General features: G+C 45.8%; 8 protein-coding genes and 1 non-coding gene across 9 annotated transcripts; 5 read left to right on the forward strand and 4 right to left on the reverse strand.

Annotated features, from left to right (window-relative positions):
• Positions 1-27: 27 nt before the first annotated feature.
• Positions 28-851, reverse strand: BYT42DRAFT_585537 (cytochrome c oxidase subunit IV). The gene is made up of 3 exons (XM_051569999.1): positions 539-851; positions 333-464; positions 28-254 (listed from the first exon to the last, which is right to left on the reverse strand). Exons 1-3 carry the CDS (start codon positions 741-743, stop codon positions 121-123), a joined length of 471 nt encoding a protein of 156 aa, XP_051419295.1. The 5' UTR covers positions 744-851; the 3' UTR covers positions 28-120.
• Positions 852-7,499: 6,648 nt separating this feature from the next.
• On the reverse strand, positions 7,500-8,363 carry BYT42DRAFT_469859 (uncharacterized protein; the record flags this gene model as incomplete). The annotated part of the gene is made up of 1 exon (XM_051563552.1): positions 7,500-8,363. A coding segment is annotated over one exon (864 nt), but the record flags the coding sequence as incomplete, so codon positions are not given.
• A 4,089-nt stretch (positions 8,364-12,452) lies between these two features.
• BYT42DRAFT_624751 (uncharacterized protein) lies at positions 12,453-13,465 on the reverse strand (the record flags this gene model as incomplete). The annotated part of the gene is made up of 1 exon (XM_051572398.1): positions 12,453-13,465. One exon carries the CDS (start codon positions 13,463-13,465, stop codon positions 12,533-12,535), a length of 933 nt encoding a protein of 310 aa, XP_051419297.1. The 3' UTR covers positions 12,453-12,532.
• A 354-nt stretch (positions 13,466-13,819) lies between these two features.
• On the forward strand, positions 13,820-13,893 carry BYT42DRAFT_t130. Its single transcript has one exon. It is a non-coding gene; the product is annotated as a tRNA-Ile (tRNA).
• Positions 13,894-18,570: 4,677 nt separating this feature from the next.
• On the forward strand, positions 18,571-19,749 carry BYT42DRAFT_585558 (Alpha/beta knot methyltransferase). Its single transcript, XM_051570000.1, has 6 exons — positions 18,571-18,909; positions 18,965-19,015; positions 19,091-19,181; positions 19,241-19,354; positions 19,416-19,556; positions 19,634-19,749. The coding sequence occupies exons 1-6, from the start codon at positions 18,670-18,672 to the stop codon at positions 19,714-19,716; spliced, it is 720 nt and encodes a 239-aa protein (XP_051419298.1). The 5' UTR covers positions 18,571-18,669; the 3' UTR covers positions 19,717-19,749.
• Positions 19,750-22,843: 3,094 nt separating this feature from the next.
• BYT42DRAFT_503653 (uncharacterized protein) lies at positions 22,844-23,263 on the forward strand (the record flags this gene model as incomplete). Its single annotated transcript, XM_051564918.1, has 1 exon — positions 22,844-23,263. A coding segment is annotated over one exon (420 nt), but the record flags the coding sequence as incomplete, so codon positions are not given.
• Positions 23,264-24,312: 1,049 nt separating this feature from the next.
• BYT42DRAFT_585570 (uncharacterized protein) lies at positions 24,313-24,844 on the forward strand. Its single transcript, XM_051570001.1, is given in 3 exon segments — positions 24,313-24,515; positions 24,530-24,547; positions 24,635-24,844. The coding sequence occupies 3 exon segments, from the start codon at positions 24,418-24,420 to the stop codon at positions 24,816-24,818; spliced, it is 300 nt and encodes a 99-aa protein (XP_051419300.1). The 5' UTR covers positions 24,313-24,417; the 3' UTR covers positions 24,819-24,844.
• A 226-nt stretch (positions 24,845-25,070) lies between these two features.
• Positions 25,071-26,213, forward strand: BYT42DRAFT_585573 (NUDIX hydrolase domain-like protein). Its single transcript, XM_051570002.1, has 5 exons — positions 25,071-25,420; positions 25,491-25,574; positions 25,631-25,697; positions 25,759-25,910; positions 25,982-26,213. Exons 1-5 carry the CDS (start codon positions 25,352-25,354, stop codon positions 26,090-26,092), a joined length of 483 nt encoding a protein of 160 aa, XP_051419301.1. The 5' UTR covers positions 25,071-25,351; the 3' UTR covers positions 26,093-26,213.
• Positions 26,214-26,222: 9 nt separating this feature from the next.
• On the reverse strand, positions 26,223-27,294 carry BYT42DRAFT_539300 (uncharacterized protein). The gene is made up of 3 exons (XM_051565525.1): positions 26,855-27,294; positions 26,487-26,795; positions 26,223-26,423 (listed from the first exon to the last, which is right to left on the reverse strand). Exons 1-3 carry the CDS (start codon positions 27,014-27,016, stop codon positions 26,337-26,339), a joined length of 558 nt encoding a protein of 185 aa, XP_051419302.1. The 5' UTR covers positions 27,017-27,294; the 3' UTR covers positions 26,223-26,336.
• Between the last annotated feature and the right edge of the window lie 15 nt (positions 27,295-27,309).

Consider the following 27,309-nt stretch of genomic DNA (forward strand, 5'->3'; position numbering starts at 1 on the left):
ATAGGAAGACGAAATGGAAAAAAAAATGGCATGACTTTTTTGTTTATTTTGCGACAACCCCGTCAGTAAAAAAAGGTTCAGTAATCGATTAAAAAATGTATAATTTATATGGCAGCAAATTTAGTGAGTGACAGCACCTTTGCCCTTGTAACCTTCAGAGGACACACCAGTGATAGGGTTCGACTTTTGGCTTCGAAGGTATTCGTTGGTGGCTTCCTCCCATTCTTTGGTCGTGGTGATTGGCACTTCTTTAGCTGTTTATTCCATGACGTGTATATTAGCATCCGCGAAAAAGAATTAACGTTAAAAAAAATTGCTGAACGATAACTTACCACCCTGGCGCATGGCATAGAAGAGAGCAGCGGAAACGGCAAGGACACCGGAAACACCAGCAAGAACTTTGCTGGCATGTCCGGGTTTGGTGATAGGTTCGCGAGGGCCGTGAGGACCAAAGGCAATGTAATCTAACAAGCAGCAGGAATGCGGGTCATTAATTTCGGAATGGTTGACACTAATTAAGGGCTCATGCGCAACTTACACGACGCTTTCTTTTCGTCAGTGGTCAAAGCCTTCCAGTCGCCCTTTTGAGCTTCCTCAAGTTTGGTAGCAATAGAGTTTTGTTCGGAGGTGGACAAGGTCTTCCAGCGTGCTTCCAAGTTTTGGACAGCAATGTTGGAAGCGTTACGACGACCAATAACACGAGAAGCGTTGGCTTGAGCGCGAGCGGCAGTAAGGCGAAACATTATTGCAAGATGGAGTGTAAGACGGAGAGGGGGAGAGATTTTCGACGAAAGAAGAAAAAAAAAAAATCAGAACGGTCTTTTTGCAATGGGATTCTGAGCGGAGAAATTCCGCTTTTTTGTTATTTGCTTGAAGCGCCTAACAGCCCCGCCGTTTTGTCATCATCCTGGCACGACAAAAATTTAACCAGCGCACGTCATCAAAATTATTTGATTGGGTGAAACAAATGGCCACAGCGCACGAAAATGGGGGGGAAGTCAGATTATTTTTTTATTATGCAGTTTATAAGCGCGGCTGGCGCTCTTGATGAAGTGCAGCTTCTACCACCACATATTGAGTGTAACACCTTTGAAGCCTAAAGCTGTTGCTGGAAGTCTTGTTTCTTGGAAACATCCAAATTTCAATTGTCTGGATTGGGAGGGAGGCTCTTATTCTATCCACCTCAGATTTGCACTCCACTCAACAGATGGCCCCGGCGAAAGACCAAGCGTCTTTTCCCATGATGCACAGCCGGTACTTGCGGTGAGTGTCCAAAGGTAGAGAGTGCTCAATGTCAAGAAATTATATGCTTACAAATGGAGCACTATGTTCTCCAAAAAGATCCAACAGCTCGTTTTCATTCAATAAAAAGATAGATTATATAAAGCCTTCAGTGAACAATCTGTATGCCGCCTTTTCACTTGATAGTCAGTAAGCTCTTTTGGGAGCAATGTCAAATACTCTACATTCGATTACTTCAATTTATTCATTGTTTGTTTTCGGTATTGATCTGGGTTGCCTTCGCTTCGGCCCTATTTTCGGCCTTGTCCAACCGACATGTTTTGAAGCGAGAATTTCATCAGAGGATAGCGGGCGGTAGGTAGAAGCAACAAGGTGGAGACAGACACCAATCTGTGGCCCTAGGGCATGTGGCGATGCGATACTAGAATTGAATAATTGGAAAAGGGAGGTGGGAAAACAAGAGCAGAGACACCTCGCGAACCACAGAAGTTGTCGGCAGCCGGACTGTCATACAGATGGTACTGAGATCCAAGACACCCGCAGCAGTATCGTCTATTGACTTGTAAAATGGAACTCCATTCCGAGGACTGCAATGACGCAGGCTGCACTATCAAAAAGCAATCATGGTTCGTTCCTGCAGAAAACATTGTGTAATTCATACATTCTCGTTATCATGCAAAAATAAAATAAAAATAAAAAAACCAAGGGAGATTACGCTGAGCCCACTACGGAACTATTAAAGTTCATGAATGCAGGGGTTTTGCGCCATATCCATCTCCATGCCATCGCTAAATTACTTATGGGGCGATGATTGTCGACAAGGCGGTGGAGTTTGTATTAGTGGTCGAAGCATACGGACGATAAAAAGACATACACTGAAAAACAAATCAGGATGGCTTCACACCGTTTAGCTATATATATAAATTATTATCCGTAGATATCAATAAAGAGTCAGATGAAAATGGCATAAACCGAAGCTTGAAGGCGGCAAACTCTCGCTACGATGTCGGTACCATCAGGTCTGGGATAATGAGTTGATATACGCTCAAAGGCTTCAGCAACTCCACCCGGCAACCGCAAGGATAATTTTTCCCAGTAACGAGGTGCAACAAATATCTGAATGCAATGCGGATCCCAAACATGGGCGCCTTAGCAACGATTGCGGCGTCGCTACGGCAACAGAGATAGATTTCGGGATTTGTCGATGAAACAACATGCCTGACCGCCAGATGCGCTCACGTCGGGATCATCATGCCGGCAACAGTATTCAACCTGTACAATATGCCTCACGCACACTCTGGATTATCCTCCTCATCAGCCGCCAAATTGGTGTCACGATTTTTTACAACCCTTGGCCAATGGTGCCCTGGTGAATAGGCCCGCCAATTCAACTCTGCAGTGACTGCATTTGACACCGCATTGGCTTGTCCAAAACTTAAAAAGACAGCAAACAAATTTCGGAGTGGAGGCTTTGATCTCGCTGGCAACAAAGTTAGAGTATCGTTAGATTTCCTAGGAGATCGGAAGATGTCCATTGACACAATCGGAGGTAAATGGTCCTGGTTGCAACACCGTCTTAGCGATGGTTCTTTTGGACATCAAATAAAACGCTCTACGCCGGATAGTCGCTTGCTTTTGTGTGCATGAAACTAAGTTTTCCGTCTTACAATATGCTTTACAGTTTCAGGCACAATCCGTTCGCGAACTAGTGCGAACACGTTTGCCTGATTCTTGGGTAACGAGATGATTATTACGGAAGACACCGCCCGCGGCACATTGGAATGCCGATGAACATTTGTTTATTTTTCTTTATCGAGATTTATTTTTAGCAATTGCAAGCAAACGACAGCTCAAAGTAGATCGCTTCGATTTACTCAGACGTCAAGCAATAATCTCCAACTCGATCAAGCACAGTGGATTGAGCAGACAGGGTAGCTAATGTGAATTGTCCGAGATGTGGCGGCTTACGAAGGCCAAAACAATCAAATCAGTATTGCAGCAATGCCCATTTCACTTCTGCATTTTTCCTTTGAATAAAGAGCGAGCGAGTATTCTAAGCCTACTAATGCAAATTTACTAGACTGTATGCATTGCCTTTGATACAAAAGAAGCGAAAGCTAATGATCACGGTTGTGAAAAACTAAGGCTGCAATTTCCATAATAATTTTTTTGAAGCTTGGCATGTACACATCTACAGCTATATTGCGCTAGAAAGATGAGAAGAACCCTAAAAGACATGGATATGGGATTGAAAACAGAAGTTAAGCCAAAAGGTAAACATCAACAACAAGAGACCTTGGAGCAAAAAGTATTGCAAATATTGCCCCAAAAAATACACATTATGCATTTGTTCACCTTCACGTTTCAACAACCGCCGCCTTGATATGGTAAGTGATTGTAACGGAAGCCAATCAGAGCGTCGAAACGTGACATAATTGTCACAAAATGCAGTCACAATGCTAGAGGGCCATATAGCAAGTTTTTGCTTTTTTCCTAAAAAAGCTCGCTTAGCTCAGTCGAAAGTGTATAAGTTTATTGGAGGGATGGCCAATCGACCCTTTGCAGGGTCCTCTATAGGCCATACCATCATGAGAAACAAAGGAAAGGGGGAAACGAAAAAGAACACCTATAGAATCTCACAGAGGTGCAAAAAGGCAAAAGAAAGGGTGAGGAACACTAGCTAAGACGCCACCGTTCACTCCATGGTCTCCTCCGCAACGTGCTCTAATGGTTGTGGCAGTGGGAGGAAGATGCCAGAGGGAGATCCAGGCGCGCTTCACCAGGGGTAGAGACAGAAACAGCAGGCCAAACTTGGCCCGGGGTGGGATCAGTGCTATAATCGCCGTCGGGATTGCACAGTTGGTCGATGTGCCAAAGAATGGTACAGAGGTCGGACCAAAAGGTGGGCATGGCAGCGGAACGGGAGGTTGGCAACTGGTTGAGTGTATAATCCAATCGGACACCAGTAAAATCCGAAGGAGGAAAGGGGAGGCTATCCCAAAGGGTCGAAGGGATCTTGTGGCAAACCATCAAATGGGATCGTTTGGTCTCACCAAAGCCACAGGCGCACGGACGAGGTTTTCCTGGTAGCCACCCCATACGCCATCGCACAAGGCGACTACGATCGGGCCGGGAAGCCGGGACAAAAAGAACAGGATCAATTTCGAGTGACGATCGGCAAGCACGAATGAGAACACGATCGGTGGAAGCAAGGAAGGCGGTGAAATGGGTCTGGCGATATTGGCGTAGCCATCGCTTAAGACGTGAGGGAGAGGAATCATCCATGGGATAATCGCGAGCGATTTTTCGCTCACGGAGACGAGAGAGAAGAGACAAAGGAACGGAAGGTGAAAGGAGCGTAAGGAGGCAATCGTCCGGGAGCCAGCCGGTACGAAGGCAAAACTTCAGCACTAAGGTGTCTGCACGAAAAGACATGGTCGGAAGGTTGCACAGGTGCTTCAGAACTTGGGTGGAGGATGTGCGATGGCCGCCAACGATCATTCGGAGGCAACGATCTTGTACACGTTCGAGCTCGGCGTATTCTTTTTTTAGCAAGTGGGCAATGGCCAATCCATACTCCAACTTGGGGCGGACGAAGGCAGCGTATATCCGAACCGAGAATAGCAACGGAAAACCATTGCGGTTCAGGCCCATAGCGTTAAGTTGAGACATGGCGAGGAAGGTGCTTTGCGCGCGATGGCGGATCATGGCAGAAACATCGATGCCTTTGGAGCGGAAGGGTATACCAAGATAAATGAATTCATCGACTGGTGGGAGGGGAACGTTGTAGAGACTCAACCTAACGTAGCTGCGCGAACTGGGAACTGGCGCATTTAAGATGGCACATTTGGAGGGACTCCATTTGTAACCAAGAGCAACCGAGTGGGCCTCAGCAAGCGACAACATGTGCTGGACATCACGGGCAGAACCAACGAGGGCCACATCATCTGCGTATAATAGACAGTTGATGGGGGTGGGCGAGGGATCAGAGGAAGGAATGGAAAGGGGACCGAAAGGAAGGCCAAAAGGTGGAGCGACATTGTAGGGAGGTGGACGAGTAGGGGAACAAGATAGGACGGACGTGGTGGGAAGGGAAGCAGCGGAGCGAAGGAGAACAGGTAAGGTGTTGATGTATATTGAGTAAAGGAACGGACTGAGGACTGAGCCTTGTAGGACACCAGTGGCAGGGACGAAAGGAGTGGAGACATGATTGCTGAGCAGGACCGTAATGGAGACATCATCAAACATGTGGGCAAGAAGGGATACCAGGGCTGGGGGGGCAGAACAAGCAAGAAGAGATTGCCAGATAACACGTCGGTCGACGGTATCATAAGCGGACTTGATGTCCAGGAATGCAACTACCGGGTAATGATTATGGCGATCGCGGTAGGCGCGCATCAAGTCATGCAAGCAGAGGGCTTGATCCAACGCACTACGTTGATGCCGAAAGCCACCTTGAGAGACATCGAGGGGGGGAGCAGCGAGTTCCACAAAGGGCAAGAGACACATTTCAAAGAGTTTTCGGATGATGGAGGTGAGTGAGATGGGGCGGTAATTACTGGGCGAAGAAGCATCACCTTTCTTGTGGATTGGGACGACTTGAGCTTCACGCCAGAGGGAGGGGACATATGCCCATTGGACACAAAGGTCGAAAATTAATGAGAGGATGGGGGCCAGAAGAGACTTGATCGGTAAAAGCATCTCCGTACAGATGTGATCCGATCCGGGAGCTTTGCGTCGAGGGAGGCGATCAATGGTCTTGGCAATGATGTCAGAATCAAAGGAAGGTATGGTGGGGTCCGTAGACGGCTGAAATGGGAGTAGAGGAGCGGGAGAAGAAAGCGGTGGAGGACGGATCAATGGTAAACCATTACCAGAATACACTGTGTCCAGGTGGTCACGCATGGCAGTAGCACCAGCGGCAGGTCCATCAGGATGGCAGAAGGTCACTTGTTGGCGGCGACGGTTGCGGATGGATTTAATTTTTGACATCGCTTTGGGGAAATCCCCACGGGCCAAAGTATCACAAAACGTACGCCATGCTTGTCGTTTCGCTCGTCTAACAGCACTTCGGAAAAGGTTGGCGGCATGTTGGTGTTTATCCCACCAAGGGGCTTTATCCAGGCCAACGGCCCGACACCACCTACGGTAAGTGCGATCCCGGTGATCAGCCAGTGTTTGCAGTTCGGCATTCCAAAATGTTTGCCATTTGTGAGGGCGGGGGTTTCGGACACCAACCGATTTATCCAAAGCGGAATAAATGGCGGTGTTGAGAGCGGCATTGAGTTGATCAATGGGTGGACATGTGGGAGGGGGATCAGAGGATAGCTGTTGAAGCGTCTCTGTGAGTGGTTGTGATAATGAATGAAAGGTGGCAACGTACAACTGGTTAACGTCGAATTCTTTGAGGCGAGATAAATTCCAGAGACGGCGGGGAGAGGGTGAAGGAGTGGAGGGAGTGGTGGAATTGGGAGGTGTGTAGTTGAATAAGAGCGACATCAACTTATGATCAGACCCAAGGGAGAGATCAGAAAAAATATGGAGGTGGGACTGGGGGAGAGCGGGAAGGTTGGTAATAAAATAATCCACAATGCTACTGTGAACTTGGTGGTTGCGGAAAGTGTGGTAAGTAGGGATGCCATACGCGAGGGAAGAGTTGAGAATTGTTAAGGAGCGTTCGTTGACCCAGTCCTGTAGCAACTGACCACGTGGAGTGCTGATGCGATCTCCAGTAACAGTGCCAAGGCGGGCGTTGAGATCCCCACAAATGATGGTATCGTCGGTGAGCGGAATAGAGGAGAGCACATTGGAGACAGCATCGAGGGAAAGAGAAGGCGGGAGGTAGAGACAGATCAGGCGTAGAGAGGGACCCAGGCGAATACCAAGGGCATATTTAGAGGGAAGTGGGAAAGGAGTGACAGGAAGTGGAAAATCCGGGTGGATGAGAGCAGAGACACCTTCGCTACCACGGAAATTACCGGCAACCGAAGAACCGTAGAGGTGATGCTGGGGCCAATGGGTACGAAGTTTGTTGGGTGACAGTAGCCAGGTTTCGGTAACAAAGACGAGGGAAAAGGAGGAACAATGGCGGAGGAGATCATCAACCAGGGAAGCTTGTAAACCATTGGCGTTCCACAGGCCAATGTTGAGTGGGATGGATGATGGAGAAGTGTTGTGAATTAACGGAGTGACTGTAGAAAATAGATGTGGAGAAACGGTCGTCATATTTAAAATGTTTCAGTAAGGGGAGCGTCGTCAGCATCGGTCATGGGTTGATCCGGGTCGTTGGAGCTACCGTCGGTGGATTCAGCATCCTTGATGGGCTGGGGAGGGGCACCACGACATTTGTACAGCAGTTTTGGCAGATCGGCGTCGTCCAAAATGCCGTCAGCAAGGAAGGAGCGGGCAACAGGGGAGGCAATGTGGTATGGCAGATGGGAAATTGCGCGTTCACATCGGCTGCGGTGGAGATCAAACACAAAGGCTTCTTGATCGGGAATGGGCATTTGTTTTATTTCAGGGTCACCAATGATGGTGATAGCCAGGGGGTCGAAATCGGTGAGCGGTTGAATTTTGGAGTTCACAATTTGGGCCATAGCAAATTCATAGTATTGAACATGGACAAGAAGTCCAATAACGGAACGAGCTGGGAATATGATGTCGAGGACGCGGTATGGGTCAATGCCCAAACGTCGAAGCCGCGAACGGACTTCTTGCCGGGTCAATCGGCGGGAGCGAGGAACATACAGGTATTTATAACCTGTGGGGCCATCGTTTGGTTGGAAGGCACGGGCAGCAGCAGCCTGACGGCGGGCGAGAGCAACAGGTTGGACCGGGCGATATTTTTTGGTCACAGTAGCCCATGAGGACTGATCGGAGCCAAGGGGAACGGAAGAGGAGGGCTTGGCGGTTTTTGTGCCTGAGGGTTTGGCAGGCGAAGAGGTGGTGGAGGTCACAGCAGCAGAAGTGGGGCGTGGGGACAGTGCGGCGGCTAAACGAGCTTGGAGGGCCTCATTGTCGGCACGGAGGTTGGTGTTCTCTGCTCGGAGTGCATCCACTTCGGCGAGCAGGGAGTCGAGTTTAGCGAATTTCGCTTCGTAAGTGGAGACTTGGGAGGTCAGGTGAGCCATTTGGGCACATAAAGCCTCAAATTGGTTGGCGTTGGGTGATGGCATGGAGGGGAAATTGGCCGCCATCGGGGTGTCAATAAAATTTGTCGGGTGCGGGCCGGACACAAAAATTGGGTCTGGGTTCGAAAAGACAGGGGGCAAAGCGGGAGCAGTAGTAGGCGAAAACAGACGAGAGGTTTCGTTCGTACGATTCACTTTTGTAAAATTAGCGATATTGAGAGGATGGGTCGGTGGAAAAATCTGAGATTCGGGCAGGTATGTCTAGCCAAACAGATGTACGATGTTGCAAAGGATGGCTGGTGGATGGATAGGTTTGAGGTGTGGATGGGGCGTTCGCAATTTCGGGTAAACGTTTTCCCGCCTATAAAAACGAGAAAAATGATAAAAACCAGAAAGAGAGGCTCGCTTAGCTCAGTCGAAAATGTATATGTTTATTGAGGGGTATGGCCTTAATGATTATGAAATCGATATCGGCTACCCTATGGGACAATTAAGAAATAAAACGAAAAAAACATCTATAGATCACAAAAAGATGGAAGAAAAAAAGTAGGGTGAGAGAGTAGAGGAACACAGGCTACTAAGCTACCTTTCACTACATGGTCCCCTCCGCAACGTGCTTAGATGGTGTCGCAGTGGGAGGAAGATGCCAGAGGCAGTTCCAGGCGCGATTCGCGAGAGGCAGTAGGAGGCGAGAGGTCTATCCAGACTTGGCCGGGGGTAGGATCACTTGTGTAATCTCCGTCAGGGTTACAGAGCTGGTCAAAGTGCCAGAGGATGGTGCAAAGGTCTGACCAATAAGTTGGTGCCGAGGCGGAACGTGAGAGAGGCAGTTGATTCAAAACGTAATCAATGCGAACGCCAGGAAAATTTGGAACACAGGATGGAAGGGAGAACCAAAGTTGGGAAGGGACAACAGGGCACTCCATGAGATGGGAACGGGTGGTAGTACTGAAGCCACAGCGACAAGGACGAGGTTTCCCCGGTAGCCAGCCCATACGCCATCGCACTAAGCGGCTACGATCAGCTCGCGAAGCAGGGACGTAGAGTATTGGATCCACTATCAGGGTAGGGCGGCAGGCTCGAATTAGAACTCTTTGGGTACTGGCCAGGAAAGCAGTGAAGTGACGTTGCCGATAATTGCGTAGCCATGTGGTAAGGCGTGAGGAAGACATCTGTTCAGCAGGATGATCGACCACAATTGGACGTTCTTGGAGGCGTGACAGCAGTGACAAACGCACAGACGAAGAAACAAGAGGCATGAGGCAATCATCGGGCAGGTAGCTCATCCGCAGGCAGAATTTCAGGACCAAGGTATCAGCGCGGAATGACATGCTCGGGAGGTTGCAGATGTGAACCAGCACTTGAGTAGAAGCACTCTTATGGCCGCCCACTATCATTCGAAGGCATCGGTCTTGGACACGTGCAAGCTCTTTATAATCTTTTTGGAGTAAGTGGGCGATAGCAAGCCCATATTCCAGTTTGGGCCGGATGAAAGTTGCGTAGATTCGTGCTGAAAACAAAAGTGGGAAGCCATTGCGATTGAGACCCATAGCGTTAAGCTGGGACATGGCCAAAAAAGTGCTGCGTGCTCGATGTCGGATCAAAGCAGAAGTGGCGAGACCTTTGGAGTTGAACGGAATCCCAAGATATATAAATTCATCCACTGCAGGGAGCATATCACCATACAGGGAGAGATGGACAAAGCTACGAGAAGTGGGTACAGGTGCATTCAGGATGGCACATTTTGGCGGACTCCATTTATAGCCCAGGACATGAGCATGAGTTTCAGCAAGAGTGAGCATGTGTTGTACCTCGCGAGCCGAGCCAACCAAGGCGATGTCGTCCGCATACAACAGGCAGTTGATGGGAGTCGGTGAGGCAATGGGGTCACTGTCAGATGGGATGGGTCCAAACGGCAAGCCGTTGGGCGCAGAAGCATCATAGAGAGGTGGTCGCGATGGTGAAATGGAGGGCACTGTGGTGGTCGAAAGAGAGGCGGCAGAGCGCAAAAGAGCAGGCAGAGTGTTAATATATAAAGAATAGAGAAATGGACTGAGGACGGAGCCTTGTAGCACACCAGTAGATGGGGTGAAAGGCGTGGAGGCATGGTTTTGCAAAAGAACTGTGACGGAGACATCATCAAACATGTGCGCTAGAAGCGAGACGAGTACAAGAGGCGTGGAAGAGGCAAGGAGGGTCTGCCAGACAATTCGACGGTCAACAGTATCGTAAGCGGCCTTGATGTCCAAGAAAGCAACAACAGGGTAGTGGTTGTGACGATCTCGGTAGGCGCGCATCAAGTCGTGCAAGCAGAGGGCTTGATCCAGGGCACTACGTTGATGTCGAAAACCGCCTTGTGCGACGTCCAGGGATGGGGCTGTGATTTCCAATGCTGGTAAGAGAATCATCTCGAAAAGTTTGCGTACAATCGAGGTCAGAGAAATTGGACGAAAGTGGGCAGGGTCGTTGGGGGCACCTTGTTTGTGGATAGGAACTACCTGAGCATGACGCCACACTGTGGGAGTATAGGACCATTGGGTACAAATGGTAAACAGGTGGGCAAGCAAGGGGGCAAGAGAGTCTGCGATCGGGAGTAACATTTCGGCACGTAAGTCATCGGGACCTGGGGCTTTTCGTTGTGATAGGCGTTTCAAGGTGGCAATAATGTTCTCTTTGGTAAACGTGTGCGAGAGAGAGGTAGAGGCGATGTCGAAGGGAAGCGATTGGCTGGTGGCAGACAGTGGAGGAGGTCGGGCAATTGGCAGATGCTGGCCAGAGTAGACGTTCGCCATATGGTTGCGGAGGACTTGGGCACCAACCGCAGGGCCATCGGGATGTGTAAATCGCACCTGTTGGTTACGGCGGTTTCGGATACTTTTGACGGTCGCAGTTGCACGAGAGAAATCGCCGCGGGCCAATTTATCACAGAATGCACGCCAAGCCTGACGCTTAGCATAACGCACAGCACATCGGAAACGGGCAGCAGCATGTTGGAGGCGATCCCACCAGGGGACTTTGTCAAGCCCAATGGCTCGATGCCATCGACGGTAGCAACGTTCACGTTCGTCAGCAAGAGCCTGTAGCTCTGCATTCCAAAACGATTTCCAGGAAGGAGGCCGAGGGGCACGCCGGCACACCGATTTGTCCAATGCAGTATAGATAAGATCGTTAAGATCGTGGTTCAGCTGGTCAATCGGGGGTCGGGTAGGAGGCGGATCATGGGAAAGGTCCCGGAGTTGGGTAGAGAGAGGTGCCGACAGGCAGCGAAAAGTATCAATGTACAGCTTGTGTACGTCCGTTTCGTTCAAGCGCGAGAGGTTCCAGAGACGGCGACTTGATGAAGAAGGAGGGATCGTGTTGACCGAGGCATTGGGGTCACGGTACGGGAAGGATAAGGCCATCAGCTTGTGATCGGAGCCAAGATGCAAAGCAGAATAGATGTGGAGCGATGAAGACGAAAGGTGAGGCATATTTGTAATGAAATAATCAACGATGCTGCTATGGAGCTGGTCGTTCCGGTAGTTGAGGAAGGTAGGAATGCCGTATGCCAAAGAGATGTTGAGGATTTGAAGGTTGCGTTCTTCCACCCAGTCTTGGAGGAGGGGTCCGCGGGTATTTGAACGATGGTCACCAGTGAGGGGGCCCAGGCGAGCATTTAAATCGCCACAAATAATAGTGTCTTGGGTCAGTGGGATAGCGTTCAAGGTAGCAAGGACTTCATCAGAGGACAGAGAGGGCGGCAGATACAGGCAAATAATGCGTAACGAGGTACCGATCTGTAGCCCGAGGGCATGTGGAGACGGTATGGGAAATTGCAGAATGTGGAAAGGAAAGCTGGGGGAAACAAGAGCAGAAATACCATGGGAACCACGGAAATTACCCGCAACAGGGCTACCATATAAATGGTACTGGGACCAAGAAGTACGGAGTCGAGCTGGAGAGATTAACCAAGTTTCGGTGATAAAAAGTAGAGAAAAGGACTGGCAGTGTTGGAGGATGTCATCGACTAAGGAGGCTTGGAGACCATTGGCATTCCATAAGCCGATGCGAAAGGGGGTGGTGGAAACAGGTGGGGTTGGAGATGGGAGCGTTAGGAGATGAGTGGCAAGCGAGGTTGACGAAGAAGGAGTGAATGTGTTGTGTTGATTAATCATTTTTTTTTAAAGCTTGCCATTGCTGGCAGGTGCGCGTTCATGTTTGGCGTCGGCCATATCAGTATCAGGATCAGTGTCGTCTTTCTCGGTAGTATCAGTGTTGGTAGGGGGCACAGGAGCACCACGACAGCGACTCAGAAGACGAGAGACATCATCAGTATCGAAAATGTTGGCTTCCAGGAAAGAGCGGGCAATGGGGGAGGCAAGGTGATATGGAAGACGGAGCACTGCTTTTTCGCATCGTGCAGAATGGAGAGACTCAGCAAACGCTTGTTGATCTGCGAGGGACATCTGCTTGACTTCAGGATCAGCCATGTGGATGGGGTCACAGGGATCAAAGTCGTGGATCACCAGGATATTATGCTGACCGAGGGTCTCCTCTACGAGCGCACGGTATTGCACATGGATCAGGAGGCCGACAACAGAACGAACGGGGAAAGTGATGTCAAGCACACGGTATGGATCAACGCCCAGACGGCGAAGACGGGTACGGGTTTCGTGGCGGGTAAGGCGGCGAGATCGAGGAATATACAAGTACTGGAAGCCACTTGGGCCGTCGGTAATCTGAAAGGTGCGAGCATCTGAAGCCCGAGTTTTGGGCTTAGGTTTAGGTCGGACAGGACGGTACTTTTTGGTGACTGTAGCCCACTGCGAGGCGTCAGAACCCATGGGTGCAGAAGGGGTTGAAGTTGGGCGGGTTGCAGTCTCAGTATTAGGGGCAGAAGTGGATACAGTAGGCTTGGAGTAGAAAGTGGAAACGCTAGCGGTAGCGGCAGCAAGTTGGGCTTTCAACTGGGCATTTTCATTACGGAGTTGCTGATTTTCTTCGAGTAGGTGGCGGATCTGGTCGAGTTCAGTACGGTGCGTAGTGACTTGCGCAGTCAGGTAATTAATTTGGGCCTGCATGGCCGCAAATTGGTCAGGGGAAGTTGTGGACATCGGATGGAGATGCGTCGTCGGCGAGCGAAATTCAAAATTTGAGTCCGGTCCGGACACAGAAGGCGATGCGAGTTTCGAAGCGGTTGCCGGAAAACGAGATTCGGCGATGGAACTGGCTGAAATTAACGTTGTGTTTCTTTGATACACTTTTCTTGAATTGGAGATATCTCAGAGAAGAACGATGGTAACGATTTCAAACTTCAGAAATAGGTCGGTAGGGGGTGGATGCACGATATGGCAAAGGATGTATGATGGATGGAAGGGATTTAAGTGTGGGTGGAACAGGTGTAATTCCGGCTAAAAGTTTCCCCGCTATAAAAACGAGAAAAAAGTGATGAAGAGCGGAAAAAGGGTGCTCGCTTAGCTCAGTTGGTTAGAGCGTGGTGCTAATAACGCCAAGGTCACAGGTTCGACCCCTGTAGTGAGCAATTTTTTTCGGCTTTGTCTACTCATTTCTTTTTTTTTGTTCCCTTTTGTGTCGTTTTCGAGGTTTGCTGAATCTATTCCGAGTACTGGTTCCACGGACGATAGAAGAAATAAACTAGAATTGGAGGATAGATGATTGATTCTTTATTCGTTTTGATCGAGGGGATATTTATATGGTTTTGGGTTCATAATAATTTCGTAATTAGGCTTGGCAGGGTATTTTGGTTCTGAATGCTCAGCCTTTCGGCCGAGCTGTTCGATAAAGGAAACGCTGGCTTGAAGGTCATTACCAAAAACGAAAATGTTGCCGTGAACGTTTAGGAAGTACCAAAAAAGGATACGACATCTTGACGCATCGTTTTCCACAGAGAATAAAAGCAAATTAAACGTAGAAGATTTTTTTTATTAGGGGTGAATGAACGTATGTCCGCTGCAAGACGATCCATCGTCCTGGGATGTCTAGGAAATGTACAATTGGAAAAATCAGAAGAGGAAAAACAAATATGATTTTTTTATTAAAGGTGCATGAACACGCGTCCTTTTCAGATTATTGCTCGCCCCGGAGCGTTCTAACAGGAAAACCGCATAGGAAAAGAAAATAGAAGGCATCCTGAGGAGTTTGAGAAGCAGGAAGGCAGAAAAAGAAAAGAAAAAGAGACAGGGGTGTCGAGTTATTCAGTACCATGGGATGAGATGAGCCAACGTAGAAACTCAATGCCAGGAGAAGGGGAAGCTAAGTGAGTCAAATCATCACTAGAATGAGCTTGTCAAGTTCAAGGAAAAGGAAAGACAGAAGTACATAATCATTACATTGGGAGTGGGGTTCGGGAGGAGGTATAATCCGAGACTGAAAATGTAAACAACAAGATGTTAAATGGTGGCGTCTAGTACAGTACGTGCGTAGCCACAGTGGACGTGTTCATCAGGAGCCATTGACGGCGGTGGCAGAGGAGCAACTGCATTCATGGTTGGGCATTGGCAGGAAATGGATCGGGCCAAGGCCTATATGCGGGCAGCAAGCGGAGAACAGGATCCGGGAGGGAAGGGGGTTATGAGGAGCACGGCTTTGTCGAGTTCTTGTTACCGGAAGTGTAGAAAAGTACGAGCAAGAGGATTTTCGGGCAGTGTCTTGAGGGGATGCCGACGTTTGATTCCGTATCACGTTCGTTCTTCGTCATTTGCACCCAAGGAATTGTTCCGTCAAAAGAGGAAGCAGAGCAGTGAAAACGTGCATCAGATGGCAGATGGAAGGAATGAACAAGAAACTTGAAATCAGATACATGGAGTGTTGACTGAGGAGGAGGGAGGTTGTTGGTGACATGGTGTAGAACTTGTGGACGCGGTGCGATTAATGTCAGTAAAACTCTTATGCCAAATAAACGAATAAACTATGAATTAAATGCCATTTTGAAATTAATCAATTTATACCCACGCAAGGTTTGCGAGTATTGCTCGTTCCAACGGATGCAGGGAGCAGTGAAAAAAAAAAAAAAAAAAATGGAGAGCACGAACACTATAATGATACAGGAAGTGCCATTGCTGTGGGTACACCGTAATGAATATCTGAATGCAAAAGGGGACCTTCAGCTCTTAACTATAAGCTATTGGGTGCATCAAAAGCAGCAGAGAAGTATAAAAAAGGCGCGGTAGATAGAATAGTTCCGTATTGAAAAGCGAAGGCAATTTCCGTTGCCCACTGACCAGTTGTTTGCGACGCTATATTAACAACGACACGCTATGAATCGTTAACCGTAGGCGTCTTTGAAGAGTCTGATGGAAACGGCATGAAGCAAAAGCTTAAAATTAGTTGTAAGACGATGAACATTCTGGTAACAATGTCGGCTCCGTTGCGTTCACAAGATAGACTTGAAAAGTTTTTTGTTTGCTTCTTTGAGTTCTGCTCTATTACACCCTCCCCCCGCTTTTTTTTTACTGTGTATCGCAGTAAAAAAAAAACCTAAAAATTCCCTGTATTTCCGATTCGTTGTAAGGTATCAAAATAGTTCTTTTGTTTGCTTTTTTGGGGTTCTTCTCTGCTCTATTATCGCCCCCTTTTTTCTACTGTGCATCGCAGCAAAAAAACCAAAGATTCTCGATTGCTTCTTGCATTACCCCCCCTTTTTTTTTTGTACATCGCAGCTGATGCGATGATACTTCTCACGAGATTTCCCAACAGTGACTGGCTCAACAGCAGTCCATCAAAAAAGTCTTTAAAATGGACATCCCACCGCGTCTGCCAAAGTTCTTTCCTTTTCCCCGAACCTCCATTCTACCTTTCAAGGTCATCTTTTTCTCCGAGGTTGTCTTTTTTTTTTTTTTTTTTTTTTGGATCGAACTGAAGGTAAGCTCAAGGCTGTTGATCCTTTAAGAATAGCATTTTGTAATTCTAATATGATTTTCCTATAATTAGTTTCTTCAACTGGCCCACCATCGACGGTTCCGGCGCGTGCTCTTCACGTTCGACAAGCGCTGAACAGTACTGCGTAGTCCGTCCTGGCCCACTTGGTTGGTTTTTCCGGGCAACGAAGGCCTGTAGATGTTTACAGGTAAGCCAGCTGCATCAACATTTTTTGCTATATAGTCATACTGACTTGCTTTTTTTCTATTTTTCGTCTGGCTGCCACATTTTTTGACTTTTGATCTTTTTCCCAATTTGTTTCGTTCAATCTGATTTCTCATTGGTTGCTTCTCCATTTTTTTATTGGTCATTTGAACACCGATTTTTTTGTGACTTCAAAAGTTGAATAAACTGCAGATAGGATACTTGCAAAATTTCGGTATGACGCGCTTTTTGCCGACAACATGACACAAGACAATCTGACATGGCGAGCATAAGTTCAAGTTTGGAATCTGATTTTGAATTTTAATAACTATTTTTTATGACCTCCTTAAATGTTATTAACATTAACAAGCCGTACACCCGCTGTGCAATGGATGCCGCCTGCCACCGGAGGCCGCCCTCTTACATTGAGCGACTTTCGTCAGACAAAAAGCCTAACGCATACACGGCATAACCTGGGCGAGAACTCTTGACGGAACTTCGGTATATTAATGACAACCTTATGGCATACGTTGCAACGTGATTTGTTTCTGAACACGCGCAAAGCAGCACTGATTGACCCCCTCAGTTCCATCCCGCCCAGGCTATGACAGATCTAGAAAGATGTGTGAGTATGTTGGGTATTTAAAAAAATGAGTTAGTAAGCTCTTTGATTGATTTAAATTTTCGTCAAGATATTTTACCTTTGTTATTTGAGTTTTCGATAGCCATTGATCGCTTGACATGACTTGGATTCTATGACATTGAAAAATTTTTGAATTAGTATACGTTCACTACATCATAGCAAAGGAAAAGTAATTGACTTACCTTTGAACCAAATGGTGTACCGGAAGAAACAAAGATGAATACGGACCGCCAGGTAAGCTTCTTCTTCGATGCGGAAAATAAAATTGCTTCCAGGGACGGTTAAGCGATGGATCGGTGGTGTCAGCTTGAGCAGGCAAAAAATATTGACGTGGCCAGAAGTGACGGTAATTTCGAGTTGGATTCCAGATATCGAGAGTCCCCCGAATAAAAAGAAAGAAGAACAAATAAAGTACATGATGATAAAAAAAACAATGATCGCGTCAGTAAAAACCTCCTAAAAAACCTTGTGGGAAAAAAAGAGGAAAAGACTGCGAAAAGAATATGTACATGAAATATAAAATACAAAATACAATAATCGGGAAGACATCTCGAATACCATATGATGAGAAGCAATCCAAAGGAGAGGAACATGAAGAGGACACGTAAGCGTTTTTCTGATTAAAAAGAGAGCCACACCACCAACGATGGCCTTTGACGTCATCCGGTTTCGCCAGATGGATGGATGGATGGTGAGAGAAAGTGAACTTGTAGTATCCAGAACTTGTCAGGCGAAAAGAAAACAGAGATAACCGGAAGCTAAAAGAAGGATGGAAAAAAAAGAGAGGTAAGTCTGATTTGCCGCAGCAAAATTGATGGTGGGCAACTCGATGCTTACCTTTTTGAGGATGGTGGTCGATTTAACCAAGTTAGATATACGGGATAAGAATGGTCTGGATGATGGATGCGGATGGGATCTTGATACAATGATAGTGAGGGTTTATCAAGCAAACAGAAAGAGAGAGAGAAAATCAAAAGAAAAAAGATAAGATTGAAGACAAAAATATATGGTTTTCCATGGATGAAACAATAGTCACCCCACTGATGCATGAATTCATAGATCGAAGCACGTCTGCTTATGTATTATTCGATTCATTGAAAATTGAAAGAGAATGAAAGGACATATACAGTATAACTGACAAAAACAAACAAATTGAATGATGCCACAGAAGAACGCCACTGCTTTGAATTCCTTAACTTCCCTACTGATGGCATTGTGAAATATGCCAAAGAAAAAGGAAAGGAAAAAAGGTAGGAACTTGGATAATCAGTCTCCTTGAAAGAAGAGGTAGCTGAACTATAACACGAATGCCAATTGATAAGTTACCGTGGTTATAACAGATGGATCCCGCCCCATTGAAGCTGCATCGGGTTGTATGGAATAAAAAAAAAATCGCGTAGCTACTGATTGCAAATTTTCAAAGTCATCCGGGAAAGATTTCCATCTTGTCACAAACTCAATTTTGATTGGTCTAAGCATTGGCTGTGAGTTGTTGAGCTGTGACCGGGTCCAAGTTTGCCATCAGAAATCGGAAATACGAAGCGAGTTGAAACTGTCAGCCTTCAACTCTGAACACTTTTTCCCATTTGAAGTATGGCCTTTGAAGGGGAAGAATCATTCGCAGATGCCCCGGAGCAGCCGATTCCACAGGCTTCCGTTCCACCATCGCGAAAACTTATCGTCGTATTGGAGAATGCTTCATTAGAAGCGGCCAGACTTCATCCCTACCGTTACGATACGAAAATGCAGCTCTTAAACTGTGATGAACATCAATCGATCCTGAAAAGATTGGGTAGAGACATTGCTGATGCTCGACCAGATATTGTGCATCAGGTAAGAAGTGACATCAACTGCTTTCCAAAACTGTCAAAACTAACACTGTGTCAAGTGTCTTCTTACCCTTTTAGATAGCCCGCTCAACAAAGCAGGCCATTTGGAGGTATGAACTTGTCTTTATTAAGGAGCTTTATATCCTTGCTTTGCATGTATTCCTCGAAAATTAACTTGCCACTAGGTTTTTATTCACACAGCTAAAGGTGTAGTCATCCGAATTAATCCAGAATGCCGTATACCACGTACAATCAAACGATTCTCAGGGCTTATGGGTGAGTCCCAGTGTTATATGGTTCAACAGACGGAAGAACTGATGATTTATTTTCTTCAGTGCAATTGTTGGAAAGAGGCAGCATTGTTAGCGATCAAGAAGGCCATGTCAAGTTATTGGAGATTGTGCCTCCTCCAGTGACTCAGTATTTGCCAACAAATGCGAAGCGATTTGGTAAGTATTGGTCATGGTCTGTCTGTTTCTAAAGAATATTTGGATCTAATGTAGCTGTCAGCATTATCGTGGAATGCTCCAAAAGTTAGACTATATCGGTACTTTAAATCAATACCAGAGGAGGGACCACTCGTGATTGCCGTTGGAGCCATGGCAAAAGGACCAGATACATTTGCAGACAGCTATGTAGACACCAAAATCGGTAAGTGATGCTTTTTGCTAGTCTGTTGGCGTTTTTTTTTTCTCTTCGCTTATGTTAACGCAAAATACGTAAAATAGGAATATCCGAGTTTTCTCTATCAGCTTCAGTTGCATGCGCAAAAGTATGTTGTGCTTTAGAGGACTTATGGGATGTAATGTAAATAAGACAAACTATTTTTTTATTTTTATTTTTTGGGGGGGGGGGCGGTTTATGCACTGTTTGTACGAAAAAGTCCACCCAAAAAGGCATGTTACCCACACACTGTTAAAATAGTCTCTGTAACATTGCCTTTTCCGGGCCATTGCCACATCCTGTTCTAAACGACAATCTACCCAAAAAAGGGGACGTTGCCCACACACTATCCGACAGTATATAAAATAGTACGATTGCTCTGAGTTTTAATTTAGTTATATCCTGTCACAGCTAAAAAATAATCTACAGTATGCCTTGTCGCTGTGCAAGTACGGATCATCGAAGGATTACGAGCTCGTTCTCCGTTGAAGCTCAGGAATACAACTACTGAACAATTCATTCAAGAGCAGCCATTTATTCAAGAAGCACAAGCGCAGCAGTTTTTTCATGTCTCTCCACAATGTATATACACTTTTTCTTGATAATTTTTCAAAATGTATTTTTTTAATTAAATTAAAGAAATTCTCGAAATCCAAATAGACCTTACGAGACGCTGCCAATGTGGAATAACGGATCATCAAAGAATGACGAGTTCACGGTGTCCATTGAATCGCATGAATACAACTACTGAGTTTATTCAAGTCACCCAACAAGGTATTTTACATATTCTCTTGGCAGCAGTTTATTCAAAATTATGCCATATTATATACATTCGGCTTGGATATTTTCAATTTCTCAGATCCCGATAGTTCTACTTTGTCAATGTGGCGGTACAGACCACCAAAACGTGTCAAGCTCGCTCTGTCCTTTAAACCTTGGAAATATGATAGATGACGTTGAGGATACCGTTCCACTTGCGCCAGTGCCTTCAATTATGGAAGGTATGGATGTTTCTTCAAAACTCCTCTGACATTGCATGCATTAAGTTTACATTTTCCCATTATGTGGCTACCAGTTGAGCCAGCCGACGTTGAGGATACCGTCCCGCCTGCTCTTGTGTCTTCAACTACGGAAGGTATGTATTTTCTTCAAAACTCCTTCAAACATGGCATGCATAAGAGCTTATATTTTCCAATTACGTAGTAGGACCATCCCACAATACTGCCCAAATCTCCTTTGAAGAATTTCAAGGAGGCGCCTCAATTCGAGGTCCAAACGTCAACGTTGATGGAGTAATGGATAATGGCAGCATGGCCTTGGTCTGTGTTTCCTGTGGAGCCAAAGGCTGGGAGGCCGAAAAAGTAGCTGGAACCCGTCAAGAACCTCGGTTGGCCATTTGCTGAAACCAGGGAAAGGTCCAGTTGCCCGTCCTTCAGCCATCTCCTGTAAGAGCTGCGACAATTGCTCACCGGCCAAGACGCGATCTCGGTTTATCCATTACATCCGAAAGTACAATACCCTTTTTGGGTTTACTTCGATTGGTGTTGAGATATGTACTGTACATACATCGCAGTAAAAAAACAAAAATTCTCGATTGCTTCTTGTGTTACCTCCTCTGTTTTCCCGAGTGGTAAGGTATCAAAATAGTTCTTTTGTTTGCTTCTTTGCGGTTCTGCTCTATTACCGCCCCCTTTTTTTTTGAGATTTCCGAAAAGTGGCTGGCTCAACAGCAGTCCATCGAAAAAGTCTATAAAATGGACATCCCACTGCGTCTGCCAAAGTTCTTCCCTTTTCCCCGAACCTCTATTCTACCTTTCAAGGTCATCTTTTTCTCCGAGGTTGTCTTTTTTTTTTTTTTTTTTTGCATTGAACTGAAGGTGAGCTCAAGGCTGTTGATCCTTTAAGAATCGAAATTTGGAATGCTAAATATGATTTTCATATAGTAGTTTATTCAACTGGCCCACCATCGACGGTTTCGGCGCGTGCTCTCCACGTTCAACAAGCGCTGAACAGTACTGCGTAGTCCGTCCTGGTCCTCTTGGTTGGTTTTTCCGGGCAACGAAGGCCTGCAGATGTTTACAGGTAAGCCAACTACACTCAACATCTATTGCTATACTGCCATACTGACGTGCTCTTTTTCCATTTTTCGTCCGTCTGATCACATTTTTTGGCTTATTTCTCATTGTTTGTCTCCATTTTGTTATTTATCATTTGACACCCGATTTTTTATTTTTATTTTGTGACTCCAAAAGTTGAATAAACTGTATTAAAGCACTCTAAAAAGGCCGGCTGGATTTGGAGAAAGTTTTGCAAGCCATTACCTTTTTTTTACAGGCACAACCACACTGAACATTTTTTTTTTTAAAAAAAAACAACGAAAAAATGGGCATGGCGAACTGCTTGAAAACGCTTTGGCTTTGACTTTTTAAAAACTCACTATCATACTCTACACTGTATATTGCCGTTATGAAAGTACCAGTCACCAATAATCAGGTTCTCATGGTGTTCGTTGAACCCCAGAATAGGCATTTCCCATTATATCAAAAACTCGACGTAATATGGAGGGCGATCGTCTTTTGGACAAGTGTATGAGGTTTGATAGGGTCTATTGTCGTTTCTCATCATCAAAGCACACAGATCGATTCAATCTGGGGAGCACTTTTTACGTGTTAACCTCAGATTTTGACGCATATTAACATAAACACCTGTTTGCAAGTCCATGGTGCCTGAAGCATAGCTGGAATATGATCTGACATAAGATCGAACGTAATCCTAGACACCCAAGCACCAAGTTTGAGCATGTGTATCACAAGCACAAATATGATACTTTATTTATCATCAAAATAAAATTTATCAGTACTAGTTGGCCCACATGTTTTATGCATTTGATAAAGTGGACTTTGTTATCAGTCTTGGGTGGAGGATTTACTATGCATTACGGCAATTTCGAAGTCAGCAACGCCAACCGTCATAACAGCCCAAAAGCACCTTTAAAAGACAAAATCGACGTCTGGAACCAAACAAGTGTCCTTTCCAGATACTAGAATACCCCATGAACGCATTAAATCCAGCATGTTAGTTTGTCTTTAACGTCTGGAGGTTTACCGCTTGAAGCTCCATTGGCGTGAGCAGCACAGACCGTCCAAAAATTGCGAGTCACGCAATAGATATAAAGCATGAGAACGCTGGTTTTTTTTCTGGTAAATCTTCCTCTTTATCTTTATCTCCTCATTTCCTAAAACTGTCTCATCATTTCTTCCAAAAAAGTTTCTGTTATCAAAACCTCCATCAAGGCCATCGGCTGGCGCGAAGAGTTCATCCAACCGTTGCGTGAGCTCGTAGCTCTCGTCCATAACCTCACCAAACACACTTTCCTATTCGCGAAATACACTTTCCTGTCAGAGTTGTCAAAAAACGATGGGTTCGAGCTTCACGCTTACGTCCAAGAAGGCTTTTTCGTTGAAGTCTTCCTCTCGGTCACAAACAGACGCACGAGAAGCAGCACCGTCAGAGCGGCGACCAGAACCTATCGCGATCTGATCAATCCGTATGTCGAATCGTTTTGCCGCCACGCATCGTTCGCGCCACCAGATCTACCAAACGCCCAGCAAATTGCCCTATATCAAGCAAAGCAGATATATACCGCTTACATTAATAATATCAAAGAACGATTTGGACAGCATTTGCGGCGATAAATTTATCTGCTTCTTTACATAAAAAACCGGCGAAACAACCTTAAAGCACTATTGCAAAACGAGAGCTTATCTCAACGTGAAACATCAGCAAGACTCACAACAGAAATCTACGAGCCCGCAAGGAAGTTCAAGCTTGATATCGCAGGAAAAATTTCGCGCATTGATTCTCCACTTCAGGCACACCATGATTTCTTGCAACCATTTTTCAGTTCCTACGCATCGACATATCAATTCGCGAAAGATAGTATTTATTACGATGTTAAAGCTTCCCCCAAAAACCAGTTTCTTGCATCTTATCGATATCTTGCTTATTTTCTCAACGAGGTTGGCGCTCCTTCACTTGCTTTCCGATTCGTACTGCCTGGTCGCCGCGGTACATGCAAATCGATGCGATGCTCCTTTGCACACACATTCTCCAGATGAGCCAGCGAAGCTTCGCAAAGTCCAGCAACCTCGATCTGTGGAGCCGAGTCGTGGATCTTGACAGCAGACCTTTCAAGCAAACGAAGAGCAAAGGTTTGTTATTTTATGGGACTCTGCAGACTGATGGCGTAGGGGTGAGTGTCATCAAACAAAATTTTCCAAGTCGCAAAGCAGGCCGGCAAAAAAAGGCGAAGGTTCTAGACGAAGATGTACCGTACGTTGACTCGCTTGCTCCAATTGAGCAAAGATGCCTGGAGGGCCGCTGTGTGTTGGTCGACCCAGGACGAAGAGATTTGCTTTTCTGCATGCACGCGTACTCTGAACCAAACGCAAGGATCCTCTATCTTTACACCTCCTGCCAGAAGACGAAAAAGTACAGAAGGATCAGAGAAAATTACTTAGCCAATTGCCAAATGTCACGACTGCGCAGGAAAAATTATCACAGCATCCATTTCAGTCAATGACCTCGAGACGTATTGTCACAATCGACGGAAAACCGCAAGCGTATCTCGGGTACTATCGAATTTTTAAGCGAACACAACATCAAATCTATTGGGATGCCCTCTATCCGAAAACTACGACTCTCAGCCTATTTCAATTAATGCCGAGCAGATTCTCGATTGGCGAGAACCATAAATTTGTGCTTTGGGTGGGATCAGGTTCACATGGGAAATTGGTCGGCATCAAATGTCAAGTTCCATGAGCCGATCAGAGGCGTAGGCATGCGACGGATGCTCAAAAAACAAGGTTTTGAGGTGTACTTGCTCGATGAATTTGAACGTCCTCGTGCTGTCCTGACTGCGGCGATCCGTTGGAAAAAATCAAGAAGGTACCCAATCCCAGGTCATACCGACGAACGAAGTAGCCAGAAGTATGACGCCATGGTCTGTTAAGTAACCGATGAATGAAAGTGGGATATTGAATGTGCTTGTTCACGCTTATCCTTAGATGTACAAATCAAAAATGTAAACATGATCATGGCTATAAATTATGGAATCGAGACTTGGCTGCAGTCCTTAATTTCCGCAAGATTCTGTTTGGCCACCGAGAGAATAACGAAAGACCGACACTTTTCAAAAGGAAGCGAGCCGAAGCGGAAGCCTCGAGTAGCAAGATTCCAAAACATTCATGATATCATCCGGATCAGTTATCGCTGTTCCCACACCTAGATGCCCTCGGGGTAAGTGGATTATTTATTTCCCAAAATTTGCCTCACATGATAATTCATGCCTTGGTTTCTATTCATAATCCACTAGTAAGACAAACAAAAGGATTACCGTAAGAAACTACGATCCAACCTAGCGAACAGGCATATTTTCTTTCTTTCTGCATTTGTGTACAATTTGAATTCAATATTACAGTAAAAATCCATATCGATCTCAAAGCGTCGTTCATCACAATTTTACCTTTTAAGAGCTCTGTACACTTGTTGCACAACTTCCAACCATAGATTATCGATGTAAAATATCCAACATCGTGGCATAATCGGAGACACCACAACGTAGATGACACTTTATTTCTAAAAGACTCAGACTGCCTGCATTCATTGAAACAGAACCATTTGATAAGGGTGAACATGGGATTTCAAAATCCGCAATGCAATCCTAGGCAGCGCTCCCTACAACCCATTAATTTACTCTTTTCCTTCATTTGATAAAACTCTTGATGCATTATTCAGAGGAAGCACGAATTGGGCGTGCTAATCAAATATATGATGACAATGATGTTCGACAGGTATACTCAATACTTTGCCATTCTAGTTGTTGAGAAAGTAGCAATAACTTCAAATCATTTTTCATTGCAGGTGGCGGGATGCTTACCCATTGATCCCCGCACTAAACGAATACTTCTCATCTCAAGTAGTAAACATGAAGGAGTCTGGGTCATTGTAAGTTGGAATTGTTCAATTTGGTTGAATTCTTTATGACTAATAATTTACTCTAGCCGAAAGGGGGCTGGGAGAACGATGAAACCCAAGTAGAGGCGGCTTTACGGGAAACATGGGAAGAAGGTATATCGTTAAAAAGTTGACGTCCATATTAGCTGTCAGCGCTAACTAGAGCATGGAACAGCCGGAGTGCGCGGAGTCATTTCCGGGTTTTTAGGGTGCTTTTATGACAGCAACAAAAAGGGTCAAGCGAAATCACAATTTTGGATATATGAACTGCTTGTGGATGAAATCATGAAAAAATGGCCTGAGAAGAAAAAACGTGAACGAAGATGGGTATGATGCACGCCGTAGTAAATTGCATGTATCAGTTGCGATTTGATAATGACTGTCATGACCTCTTGTAGTTTACTTTTGATGAAGCCATCACTGTGCTTGCACCAAAGCCCTTTATGCAAGATGCAGTACGAAAAAGTTCCATTGCACCAAAGCTAGCAGCCAGCCCTGCTCGTTCATGATGCTATGTATAGCATCCATACGGCTTGTTTAAAAATAAACATTGTCTGAGTGACAAATAAATATGCCACAATTCTTTTCAGTTACACAAAGGACAATAAACTTTCGGAAAATTGGCTTTGAAAACATCTTGGAGGTCAAAATATGAGAACAGTTTATAATATCGGTCAGTAAAGTTATGGACAAGGATAATCATCGGAAATAGGAGAAGAAGGATTGCATAAAGGGAACAGCGAATACTAGGACTTAGTTATGAGCAAGAGAGCAATTGGTCAAGGCCAAATGGGCCATGCGTCGGTCAGCCGTCGCTAGCAGAGCGTCTTTGTACGAGACCTGGATCAAATGCATGTCAGACACATTTTCGCTACTATCATCCCCACCAATTTTATTACTTACCCAGAATCGTTGGCGATCTGACGCCGGCCACGTATCCATAAGGGTGGAAGCATGCACTTCATACATCCAATGGTGAGCAATGATGTTACCCTTCTTATTCGCTTCGGTGTAAGTGCCTACACGACAGTTTAAGCCGTTGGTGGAGACACCAGCTTCTTCATGAAGCACACGCAAAGCTGCAGCTTCAGGTTGTTCTTGCGTATCTCGATTGCATTGGCCTCGTGGTAAGCGAAGGGCACCCTCCTGCTTACGGCTGGAAAGCATCAACACCTTCTTAGTCGCAGGATCAATAACGATAATACCGACAGCCTACACACATCGCAATCAGACAACTCGTTTATCAAAAAGGTAGTTTCTGAAATCGTTACCTGACGAATGCCTTTCTTTTTCTTTCCTGTGCTATCTTTATCGGTGACCGAAGAATTGCTGGAAGCAGGCGACTGCGCGGTATCAAAGGTTGAGGGTTGTAGAGCGGGAACCTTGCCGTAAAGATCGGTAGGAGCAGGTGCAGGTGCAGTTGCGGCGGCCATTGGGAATTGAGTATTAAAGCAATTGAAGTAAAAAGTTAGGGTGCTGAATCAACGTGGCTCGCTCTTTTTATAATTGGTTCCGGAATTGTAAATGGAATAACGCCTACACTCCGTAATCATATCATTGTTGTGTGAGTTTTATCCGCAATGCGGTTACGGCGGATGAACGGAAGACAGGTCTCGCGCTGAGTACGATCCTATTATCTCAATTTACACATGGGACATGGAGCCCTTATATTTTTTTGTACACTGGCTTTGCCACAAAACGTTGCTTTTATTGCACGATGTTTATT

Source organism: Radiomyces spectabilis (assembly GCF_025331425.1).
Source record: "Radiomyces spectabilis strain NRRL 2753 chromosome Unknown BYT42scaffold_14, whole genome shotgun sequence".
Taxonomy (NCBI): Eukaryota; Fungi; Mucoromycota; class Mucoromycetes; order Mucorales; family Radiomycetaceae; genus Radiomyces; species Radiomyces spectabilis.